At 36.9% G+C, this 12,983-nt stretch overlaps 1 protein-coding gene across 13 annotated transcripts in view; it reads right to left on the bottom strand.

Moving 5' to 3' along the window:
• The window catches only part of PRRC2C (proline rich coiled-coil 2C), a 92,350-nt gene that overhangs the window by 45,841 nt on the left and 33,526 nt on the right, over nucleotides 1-12,983 (bottom strand). For all 13 annotated transcript variants that reach the window (XM_045813867.2, XM_087858937.1, XM_087858944.1 and 10 more), the window contains exons 11-12: nucleotides 11,172-11,225; nucleotides 6,517-7,138 (exon numbers count right to left, since the gene is read on the bottom strand). In XM_045813867.2, coding sequence (XP_045669823.2) covers nucleotides 6,517-7,138; nucleotides 11,172-11,225 — 676 coding nt within the window. The remainder of the gene's footprint in view (nucleotides 1-6,516; nucleotides 7,139-11,171; nucleotides 11,226-12,983) is intronic.

Below are 12,983 nucleotides of genomic sequence, written 5' to 3' on the forward strand. Positions count from 1 at the left end.
TTTATAGTTAGTTAAGAGCCAAGTTTGATGATGACTCTGACTATAAATAAAAAATTAAAGAAAAAATTTAAATAGCTTCATAATATAATTTCAAGCAGCAGGATCTTAAAGACCATGGGTTTTCAGATTAAAGAAAAATGTGTCAGTGTTTCTGTATCAGAAAATAGACTGAAATAGAACTACTTCTTTTTTTCTTTTTTTAAAGATTTTATTTATTTGACAGAGAGAGAACACAGGCAGGGGGAATGGCAGGGGGAATGTCAGAGGGAGGAGGAGAAGCAGGCTCCCTGCTGAACAGAGAACCCGATACAGGGCTCGATCCCAGAACCCTGGGATCACGTCAGCCAAAGGCAGACGCTTAACTGACTGAGCCGCGGAGGCACCCCGAAACAGAACTACTATTACTTCTATTTTAAGTCATTGTTAAACTGTTCATTAAGAATGAACTTTACCGAAGTTCAGAGCAAGGTTTATACTATATTTTAATTCTGCTAATTAGAGTCTCTAAGACAAAGTGGAGAACAAAAAAGTTGATTAGAGCCAGAAATTTTTTTTAAAGGATAATTACAGTCAACTACACTTTGGAAGCTTTTATATTTAAACTGGAAGAAAAACAAATCTGAAATTATGAACTGGGTACAGTCACTTAATTATGACAATCCCAAAATTTTCATTAAGCTCTATTCAACTGAAGTTTCAGAAGTATTAATATATGTGTACAAAATTTAAATGTCTTTGAATTTAAATGTCTTAGAATCAGAAAAAAGTAGAAGAATCAGCATATGTGACTATGAAGCAAATACAGTTTTGTAGAAAAAATGGAACTGAACCTCATCTAACAACTTTGAGAAACACTACAAGGGAAGCTTTTTGTTTCCTTGTAGAATAACCCCACAATTATCCTTCCCCAAACCCAATTAACTTGTTTCTTTTAATACCCTTTATTGTTAATATGAAATAAGAAAAAATGAATCTAGTGCATGTTTTATAGTGCAAATGTTATCTTCACAACCTTTTGTATAAGAGGATTCGGAGATAAATAGTGGAGAAGGAAACACCAAGAATCTCTTTCCAAACTAGACAACAACTGGCAGAATCCACCTGGTCTCAGTACTCTAGAACTCCAGAGTCTATTGAATGAAGGCTTGCAACTTTCAGGGGAAGGTTTGGATGATAAACTGTGGTTAGTATTAGTCAATTAAAGCTTTTAGCACAGTACCAGCTACACACCCCCCACCTCACAGTTAATTTTTAAAGATTTATTTATTTATAAGAGAGAGCATACATGCACGCACATGACTGGCAGGAGGGGCAGAGAGACAGAATCCTCAAGTAGATTCCCTGCTGGGCACAGAGCCATGAGATCATGACCTGAGCTGAAACCAAGAGGTCGAGGCCTAACCAGCTGAGCCACCCAGGCACAACCTCCCCTCCCCCCCCACACATTTAAACCCACATTGGAGCAAGCAAAAGAAAGAATTCGCAAACTTCAACAAGGACAACGGAAATTATTATGCCCGAGAAACAGAACAAAAAATAAACAGAGCTTAAGGTACCTATAGGACAAGATCAACAGACCAAACATACACACTGGGAGGGAGTCTAGAAGCAGGGGAGAGACAAAGGGGCAGAGATGAATATTTGAAGAAATAATGGCCAAAAATGTCTCAAATTTGATGAAAGCATGAGTATAACTTCTAAGAAGCTCTATGAATTCTAAGAGTTCCAAACTGAGACACATTATAATAAAACTTTAAAAAGACAAACAGTGAATCATGAAAGCAGCAGGATAGCACTAAGGAGAAGTCACATAAAGTATCAGATTTCTCATCAGAAACACTGGAGGCCAGGAGACATCTCAAAGTATTAAAAGAAAAAAAACTCCTATCAACCAAGAATCCTTTATCTGGCAAAACTGTTCTTCAAAAATGAGGGAGAAATTGAAATATTCCTAGATAAAAGCTATGAAAGAGTTCATTACCATCAGACCTGCCCTCCGCTAACGCTCAAGGGAGTCCTGCAGGGTAAAATGAAAGGATAGCACACAATAAATCAAAACTGCATGACAAAATAATGATTCTCCATAAAGGCAAACACATGGGCAATCATAAAAGGCAGTGGTATCATGTGTAACTCTATGTTTGCACACGTGATTTATGAAATGAATTATTTTTTTAAAAAAGAGCAATTATTAGTCTAAAAGCTAATAACATTATATCTTGGTTTGTAACTCCACATTGTTTTCCACATGATTAAAGAAACTAATTCATTTAAAATAATTATTGGTTTGTTTCTGGGGATATGACGTTAAAGATGTAACTCTGTGACAACCACCACCAAAGGGAATACGAATGGAACTGTTAAAAAAGGAATGAATTTTTGTATATTATTAAAGTTAGGCTGGTATAAATTTAGTGACATAACTTTTGCATATTTATGCAATCCCCATGGTAAAAACAAAGAAGGTAGCTACAGAATATAAACAGAAGGAAATGAGAAAGGAATTTAAAATGTTTCAATACAAAAAAATCACCTAAACACAAAAGACGGTAACGCAGGAAATGAGGGGCAAAAATGGATAAGGCATACAAAAACCAAATACCAAAATGTCAGAATAAGTCCCTTCTAATCAATACTTAAAATGGATTGAACTGGAAACACGTGATCCAACTATATCGTTATCTCTAAGAAACTTAAGATCCAGAGACACAAACAGATTGAAAATGAAAAGATAAACACAGATGGTCCACAGCAACAGTAACTGAAGAGAGCAAGGTGGCTATGCTAATACCAGACAAGAGTGGCTTTGAACTGAAAGTTTTACAAGAGACACAGGACATTATATACTAATAAAAGGTTCAAAGCAGCAAGATACGGCCAATATAAATATTTACACATACTTAACATATGTGTCTAATAACAGATCATCAAAATATATGAAGCAAAATACTGACAGAGTTGAAGGGACAGACTGTTGTACATTTATAGCTGGACACTTCAATACCTTACTCTCAATAATGGATACAATAACCAGACAAAGGGTAAGCGAGGAAACAAAGGACTTAATACAATAAACCAAAAGATCCAACAAACCTAGAGAACACTCTATCCAAGAACAGCCATCACATTCTCCTCACATGCACACAGGACATTTTCCAAGACAGACTGTATGTCAGACCACAGCATCAATGGTCAATAGATTTAAAATGATAAATCTCATATGAAGTATTTTCTATGACCACAATGGGATGAAGTTAAAAATCAAAAAGAGAAGTGAAACAGGAAAATTCACAAATCTGAGGAAATTAAACACCACTCTCAATCAAAGAACAAATGAGAAGGGAAATTAGAAAATACCTGAGATGAATGAACACAAAAACACAACATACCAAAATTTATAGGATGCAGCAAAAGTGATGCAAAGGGGGCAAATTTACAGCTATAAATGCTTACATTAAAAAAGAAAGACCTCCAATCCCAAACCTAGTGTTAACAATGTAAGGGAAAAAGAATAAGAACAAAGTAAAACCAAAGTTACCAGAAGAAAGGTAATAAAGTTCAACACAGAGATCCACAAAACAGAGAATAGAAAAATAGAAAAAAATCAATGCAGCTAAAAGTGGGTTCTCTGAAAAGATTAACAAAATTGACAAACCTTTAACTAGGTAAGTCAACCAAAAAAAAAAAAAAAAGAGAGAGAGAGAGGACTCAAACTACTAAAATCAGAAATAGAAACTGGGACATTACTACCAATTCTATAGAAATAAGGATTATGAGAGTATTATGGATAACTATATACCAACAAAATGGATAAGCAAGATGAAATGAACAAATTCCTACAAACATAAACTCTGCAGTAAGTTTTTAAATCCAGTTGTATGAGTCCTCCAGCTTTGTTACTTTAGTTCAAGCCAGTTTTAGCTACTCTGGATCCCTTGAGATTTAGGGTTTTCTACATATAAGATTGTAACATCTGCTCACATTACCTGCATTTCTAGTATACTAATAATGAATGATCTGAAAAGGAAATTACAAACAATTCCATTTACAATAGCATCAAAAAGAATAAAATGCTTACGAATTTTTTTTTAGGTTTTTATTTAAGTAATCTCTACACCCAACGTGTGGCTTGAACTCATAATTTCGAAATTAAGAGCCAAACACTCCCCCGACTGAACCAGCCAGGTACCCCTAAAATGCTTAAGAATAAACCAAGGAGATAAAAGCCTTGTACAATGAAAACTACAAAATATTGCTGGAAGAAATTAAAGAAGACATAAATAAATGGGAACACATCCCATGCTCACAGACTGCAAGACTTAATATTATTGACATTATCAATACTACCAAAAGCAATAGTTATGCAATCCCTAGCAAAATCTCAATGGTGTTCTTTACAGAAATAGAAACACCCATCCTAAAATTCACATGTACTCTCAGGGGGACCCAGAATAGCCAAAACCCTCATGAAAAAAAGTAACAAAGATGGACGACCCACATATCCGGATTTAAAAGCATACGGCAGGGGCGCCTGGGTGGCACAGCGGTTAAGCGTCTGCCTTCGGCTCCGGGCGTGATCCCAGCGTTATGGGATCGAGCCCCACGTCAGGCTCCTCCGCTATAAGCCTGCTTCTTCCTCTCCCACTGCCCCTGCTTGTGTTCCCTCTCTCGCTGGCTGTCTCTATCCTGTCGAATAAATAAAATAATAAAATCTTAAAAAAAAAAAAAAAAAAGCATACGGCAAAGCTGCAGTAATAAAAACAGTAAGACACTAACATAAAGTCAGGCAGATAGGGCAACGGAACAGAATCAAGACCCCAAAATAAACCATCACATACACGGTCGAGTGATTTTATAAGATGTTGCTAAGACCATTCAATGGGGGAAAGAACAGTGTTTCCAACAATGGTATTGAGAAAGCTGAATATCCACATGAAAAAGAATGAAGCTGGTCCCTTACCTAACACAATGTACAAAAACTTAACTCAAAACAGGTCAAAGATGTAAATGTAAGACATAAAACTATAAAACTCTTATAAGTAAACAGAACAAACGCTTTATTATATTAGATTTGGCCATGACTTCGTGGACTTGACACCAAAGGCAGAAGCAACAAAAAACAGACGATTTCATGAAAATTTTGAAGTTTTATGCATGAAAAGAATATCCAGAATGAAAAGGCAACCTATCTAAAGAGAGGTAACATTGGCAGATCATATATCTGGTAAGGGATTAACATCTAGAATGCACAGCCAACTCCTAAAACTCAACAACAATCTGATTCAAAAACAGACAAAGGACTTGGACATTTCTCCAAAGATACACGAAATGGCCAATGAACACATAAAAAGATAATACTCAACATCACTAATCACTGGCAAAGCACACATCAAAAATTAACAGTGAGTTACCACCTCACACTTACTAGGAAGCCTGCTATCAAAAAAACCCCCAGAAAAAAACAGATGTTGGTGAGAATGTGGAGAAATTGGGACCCTTGTGCACTGTTGGTGGAAATGTAAAATGGTAACAGCTGCTGAGAAAAACAGTATGGTGGTTCCTCAAAAAATTAAAAACAAAATTATCATACGATCCAGCAATTGCATTTCTGAGTATGTAATCAAAAAAAATGAAAGCAGGGTCTCAACAAGACATCTGCACATTCACATTCACAGCAGCATTATTCAAAATAGGTAAAATATGGAATCAATCCAAGTACCCATGAACAGATAAACAGATAAGCAAAATGTGGTTTTATATATAGATTATTAGCCTTAAAAAGGAAGAAAACTCTGCAATATGCTACAATATGAAAGAACCTTGGACGACATTTACTAAGTGAAATAAGCCAACCACAAAAAGACAAATACCGTATGAGGCACTCAGAACAGTCAAAATCAGAGACAGAAACTAGAACAGTGGTTGCCAAGGGGTTGAGGAGAGGGGAAAATAGGGAACTATTGTTTAATAGGTAGAGTTTCAGTTTTATAAGATGGAAAGAGTTCTGGAGATGGATGGTGGTGATGACTGCAAAGCATTATGAATATATTAAAACCATTAAACTGTACACCTAAATAAGGTTAAAATGCTAAATTTTATGTTACGTATATTTCACCACAATAAAAAAATTACGGAAAAAAGTATATTAAAATAACCAATAAAATTCAGCTTCTATTTAAAAAAAAAAAAACTCAACTGGGATGCCTGGGTGGCTCAGATGGTTAAGCGTCTGACTCCTGAATGACCTCAGAGTACTGGGATCCAGCCCCACGTTAGGCTCTGCACTCTGTGGGGAGTCTGCTTGAGATTCTCTCTCCCTCTGCCCTTCTCTCTGCTCACATGCATGTGCACCCTCTCTTTCTCTAAATAAATAAATAAGTAAATAATAAAACCAATCTTAAAAAAAAAAAAACAACCCTCATTTTTATCTGATTACATACATATATATTACAAACACACAAACATCCACACCAGAAGTACTACGAAGCCTCTTATAAAAGAACAAGACTCTCATACCTTTACTACAGTTGGTTTCACTTTCTGGTTTTTCTACCATAGGCTCTAAAGTAGGTTCTTTGTGTTCGGTTTTCTCCTCCACTTTTTCCCTTTCTTTCTTCTCCAACTCACATTCCTTTTCCTGTTCCTTCATCTTTTGCAGTTCTTTCTCCTTTTCCTGCTGTCGTTCTAGTTCTTTCTCTTTTTCTTGCTTTCTTTCCTTTTCCAGTTCTCTCTGTTTTTCCTGCTCTCTCTCCAGTTCTTTCTCCTTCTCCTGTTGCCTCTCCCTTTCTTTTTCTCTCTCCTTCTCTCGCTCCCGTTCTTGTTCTCTCTCAAGTTCTTTCTCACGCTCCCGTTCTTTTTCTCGCTCCCTTTCTCTAATCTCCTCTGGAGATGGTTGTTTGTCCACTATGCCAAGCTTTTCATCCAATCGTTTCAGTTTCTCCGCACATGCTGCCTTCCTTTGTTCTTCCATTCTTCGCTCTTCCTCTTCACGTCGCTTCCGAGCGCGTTCCACTGCTGCAGAAAGTTCTGACTGCTGTCTTCTTCTTTGCTTCCATATTTCATCTTCATCCGGTACTTGCTGCTTGGGGGGGAAAGGGCCTGGTCTTCCAGGTACTGCCTGCCGGTCTGGAGGAGGATGCTGAAACATTATGATAAATTACCAGGTGAATATGACAAATCTATTTCCAACCAACATCGGACATCACAGACATGAAGAGGGAAGGAAAAACGCCACAAAATGTCACAAATGTTTCTGATTAAACATACATATTAAAATACAAACAAGCAGCATGGAGAAAATATTAAATTTAGAGAATTCCCCAAAGACAGAACAATTAATCTAGGCCATGTACCTATTTATCGTGGCAGACATTATTGCACATACAGAATTTGTTGAATAAAATCAGAAGCTGTCACAACATGAATTTCATAATCTAAATCTAGACATGAAGGAAATTTAGAACATGAGTGCTTCTCAGAGCAGCAACTGTCAGAGATGGAATGCCTAAAGAGAGAGAAAAGTCCATAAACAGGCAGAACGGTGTCATGTGAGCCCTGAGAAAACAAAGGTGCAGTTACAGGAAAACCACAGACACCCAGAGATGCTAAGTGAAAAAGATGGGAGACACTACTACTGCCAACACTTCGAGAAGGAGAAATTCTAGAGATCAGCCTGTATAGACAGAGTTCTCGGTCTTTGAACTGAAAGATCCAGAAATGCATACTTAGAACTCACAGTGGAATGTGGGATATCACTTGAGAGACTGAGTTTTAATGACCTACTTTTAAATTGGTATGTTCTAAAACAACTATCTATCACTGCCGGCAACTATGCAAAACAAAAAAGAGCACCTGAAGGGCTAAAATGTTAAGGAACTAAAAAAAATTGTTTTAAAAATACTAATTTTAATAGCTAGTAGGGTGAAGAAACCTAAAAAGCCATTTAACCAGTGAGAATCCTCACAAATGAGAAAATAACAGTATGACGAAACTACTAAATATAAAATATACATACATATATATATATATATATTCCAGACTTTATCATTTAGTAACAGTGCTGTCTTAGGCAAACCACTTTATCTGCCAGCACCTCTAACCCCGAACAACCACTGGTCTGCTTCTGACAATACAGAGTAGTTTTACCTTTCCTACAGTTCCATATATATGGATACATCAAGTTATATCTTCTTTAGTATCTGGCTTCTTGTGCTCAGGATAATAGTTTTGAGGTGGCTATCAGTCGTCTGTTCCATTCTATTGCTGGACAGTATTCCATCATGGGCACATCATTTCACTTGTGGATGGACATGTGGATCCAAAATGCTTCTAGTTTTTTAACCATGAATAAACAATTATGGACACTCATGCCTAAGTCTTTGTGTAAATATATGTATTTTCATTTCTCTAGGATAAATACTTAGGAGTGCAACTGCTGAATCATGTACTAAGTATATTTTTCACTTTATTAAGACAGTGCCAAACTGTTTCCCAAAGTGGTTACAAGGTTTTATAGCTCCGCCAGTAATATATGAGGGTGCTGGTTGCTTTATACCCTCACTGTACTTGGTGTCACCAGCACTTTAAATTTTGGATGTGTGACAAAATCTCACTGTGGTTTTAATTTGCATTTCCCTGGTGTTTAAGATACTGAACATCTTTTCGTGTACTTACTGACCATTTGTATATCTCATTTTGTGAAGTGAATGTTCAAATCATTTTGTTGGGCTATTTGTCTTTTTATTAGTTATAAGGGTCTTTTGGGTTTTTTTGGGTTTTTTTAGGATTTTATTTATTCATTCATGAGAGAGAGAGATACGCAAAGCAGGGAGCCTGATGCGGGACTTGATTCTAGGACTCCAGGATCATGACCTGAGCTGAAAGCAGACACTTAATCGACTGAGCCACCTAGGCAACCGTTTGTTTTCTTCTTTTAAAAAATATGTTCCAGGGACACCTGGGTGGCTCAGACAGTTAAGCGTCGGCCTTTGGCTCAGGTGATGATACCAGGGTCCTAGAATCGAGTCCCCTATCGGGCTCCTTGCTCAGCAGGGAGTCTGCTTCTCCCTCTGCCTGCCTCTCCCCCCTGCTTGTGTTCTCTCTCTGGCAAATAAATAAAATCTTTAAAAATAAATACATAAATAAATTCCTTTCTTAAAAAAAAAATATATATATATATACATGTTCTTGGTCAGATATATTAGTAATATTTTTTTTGTGGACATATTTTTTCATTGCCTCAGAGATGTTTCTAAAACTCCAACTGATTTTTTCCCCCTAATCCATGCCTTTTGTGAATTGCATCTTTGTTGACCCAAGTTTAAAGATTTTTTTTCCTATACTTTCTTCCAGATGTTTAGTTTTAGCTTGTATGTATATAAAAATACCATAAAGGGCATTCAGTGGTTAAAAGGAAAGTGACTGGTGGAGATGATGGTGATGGTTGTGGTATGTATGCCTATCACAGTAGGGTGATCAGGGAAGGCCTGCGAAGTGTAACACCTGAGCAAAGAATTTGATTAGAAGAAGGATCTCTGGAAAACATTCCTCTAGTCAGAGGAAACAGCAAATAAAATGTGTTTTATAAAGCTGTATGGCAAGAACAAAGAGAAAACTAGATAAAATGAGGAGAGTAGACAGAGACCTTAACGACCACTGGAAGGAACTAAGAAAAGACTGATCCAGTATATACAATTTTCAAAGACTGTTATCTATTCTAGGATGGAGGTGGCAGGTAAGCAGGAACCACAGTGGAAAATAAGACCTATTAGGGACCTACTGTGATAGTTCAAATGAAATATAATGAGTGGTAGGCCATTACTCAGTGTAGGAATATATTCCGAAGGTAGGGGTGACATAATCTGCTGATAGATTAGACTGGATGTATGATAAAAAAAGAGGAAAGAGTTATGAGTGACTTCTAGGTTTTAACTTGAGCAAATGGGTAAATTATAATGCCATTACCTAAGATGGGAAGACAAGGGAAGAAGCAGGGCCGTGTGTGTGTGTGTATGTGTGTGTATACGTGTGTGTGTGTGTGTGTGTGTGCGTGCGCGCGCGCGCGCAGGGGGCGAGGATATTGTTATGGTTTGGATGTATCTATCAGAAATCCAAGTGGAGATGCTTAATTGATCACTAAATACATGACTGATATGAAGTCAGAGTAGCACTTTAAGGGCTACAGATAAATGTACCATAAGCACATATATGAGATCTTCCAGGGAAAGGACACAGTCAGAAAAAGGAATAAGAACACAGCCCTTAATCCTCCAACACCCAGGAACACCTGGGTGGCTTAGTCAGTTAAGTGTCTGACTCTTGTTTCAGCCCAGGGTCATGATCACAGGGTTGAGGGACTGAGTCCCGCATTAGGCTCCACATTCAGTAAGGAGTCTGCTTGGGATTCTCTCTCTCTCCCCCCCCCATCTCTACCCCTCTCCCTTCCTGTGTACATGTGTGTGCGTCCCCCCAATAAAGGCCCAGAAGAAATACAAATTGAAGAAAGAGAACACAATAGTGTGATGTCCCAAAGTAAAAAAAAAAAGTCTTTAAAGAAGGATGGAAAGATTAGCTATGTCAACTACTACTGAAATTAAGTAAAATGAAGACAAAAGAACTGAATTTGGCAAAATGGAAATCACTACTGACCTTCACAATAATAGTTTCAAAGGTATGGTGGTGATGAAAAAGTGTAACTGTAAAGGGTTAATGAGAGAGAAAGTGAAGACAGTAAGTGCAAACAGCTCACTAAAACAATTTTGCCATAATGGAGAACAGAGAAATAGAGTGGAAACTATAGGGGGATGGAGGGTAGTAAGAGTTAAAGAAGGGCTGATTTTTTAAAAGTTTCTTAAGATGGGAGACAATGTTAACCAATAAATGATAGAAGATGGGAGCAAGGTAACAGTGGAAGGGTTGCCATTAGCAGGAAGGACAGGAAGGGCACTGAAACAGGAAAAACAGTTGGTTCTAATTTTCTTAGTGAAATTAGGAGCATGCATATCAGCTGAGAATGAAGAGGAGCAGATAAAAGAGGAAGATATGCAAAGAACTAACCAGGTAATATCCATGTTTCATAAAAGTTATAAATAAGAAACATACAGAAATCTTTCCATTAAAACATATAAAGTCAAATAATACATACAGACCACAAAGAAGCATTTAAGATTTACCTGCTGTGCAAGCAATTTTGGAGGTGGTGGCAGGTGTGAAGATGGTCCACGTTCCTATTATAAAGATAAGGACTATTACAAAATAACCAGATAAAAGTTATCTACTGGAAATATTTCTGAACGTACTTAAATTTTTTCCAGTGGCACTAGAAGACTGCGAACAGTGAACCATCTTCATCCTTTTCTCTTTTTTAATAAAAACACACCACTCACTGCATGGTAACATTATATTCTATAAAATCACTCTGCCATTTTAATAAGATTAGAATCTCAAATGGGGGGCGCCTGGGTGGCACAGCAGTTAAGCGCCTGCCTTCGGCTCAGGGCGTGATCCCGGAGATCCGGGATCGAGCCCCACATCAGGCTCTTCCGCTATGAGCCTGCTTCTTCCTCTCCCACTCCCCCTGCTTGTGTTCTCTCTCGCTGGCTGTCTCTATCTCTGTTGAATAAATAAATAAAATCTTTAAAAAAAAAAAAAAAAGGAATCTCAAATGGACTTTGCAAAAACTAAAATTTTAGTGTGTAAATTCTGAAATTCTACCACAGGTAATTTGGCTGTGGAGAAGTATGCCTTTAATTTTGAAATTTTATTTTACATAAGCCATATTCTTTTTCTGAATTTTTTCCTAATGGCAAACTAAATGTATGAGATTTACCTAAAGAAATGAAACATCTAAACATACTGGAATCAAATAATACATATTCACCTGCTACACTTACACTATTCACTTGCTAATATATACATCGAAGTCACACACACATACAAATCAAGACATTAAGATATGGCATACGATATTCCTCTATTCGTTCATGAGAAAGGAATTATCACTCCCCATGTTAAGCCAATAAATTAAAGTCACATAAAACATGAATTTTGTTTAAAAAAAAAAAACACCTAAAAAATCCTTTTTCAGAGTTCACAAATTTATTCTCCAATGATTAACCAATGCCTTAGGAATAAACTTCAAACTTCCTTGTATAGCATACATTTAACAACTGGTTGTTACACAGCTCTCTTTAACTCCTCTCCTATATCAAACTACTGGAGACTTCTAGAATGTGCCATGCTTTCTCATGCTTCTCTACCCTGAACATGTTCCCACTGCTTGAAATTTCTCTCTTCCCTTTGTTTACTGGCTAATTCCCACTTCGAGTACCAAGTCTTCTGCAAAACCTTTTCCAGAGAATGCTCTAAGAATTCATTATGTGTGCTCTGTCACACCATTTATTACAGTGTCATTTTAGAGACGGTTAGCTACCTACCTTTATCTCCTTGAAGGGACCAGCTCCTCCCTCCGTTTTGTATGAATTCAACAAATACATGCTGACTGCACTATGAGGTAAGCGGACTCTCCAGATGAAAGCCCTTTTTAATTCCCAGCTGGCTTATGCAGTTTCTTGGAAGTAGGATCAAGTGTATCTGTTTACCCACATTATTTCCTTTCTTCAACAACGTTCTTCAAAAAGACTCACACTTAATAGATTTCTCTACTCCTTACGTGTGATTTCCCTACTCAGCATACTATTTCACATTATGAATATGGACTACAATTTACAAAGTACTCAGTAAACCATAAACCACTTAACAATGTTTGGAAAAACAGCTTATACCTTCACTTTAATAAGACCAAACTGTTAGAAGATAGAAAAATAGTGAAACTTTAGTTTCTACTTGATAATTTTAGCTACTGTATTGACAGTTCCTGTTAATATACAATAAAATTATGGTTTAGATCTACAACTATTCACAACAAAAGATAGTTTCCTTTCCTAATTCTTCTTTCAACTTTACGATAAGATGAATTCAACCGC

The sequence above is a fragment of the Ursus americanus genome, chromosome 2 (assembly GCF_024610735.1).
Source record: "Ursus americanus isolate L20-20 chromosome 2, mUrsAme1.1.p, whole genome shotgun sequence".
NCBI lineage: Eukaryota > Metazoa > Chordata > Mammalia > Carnivora > Ursidae > Ursus > Ursus americanus.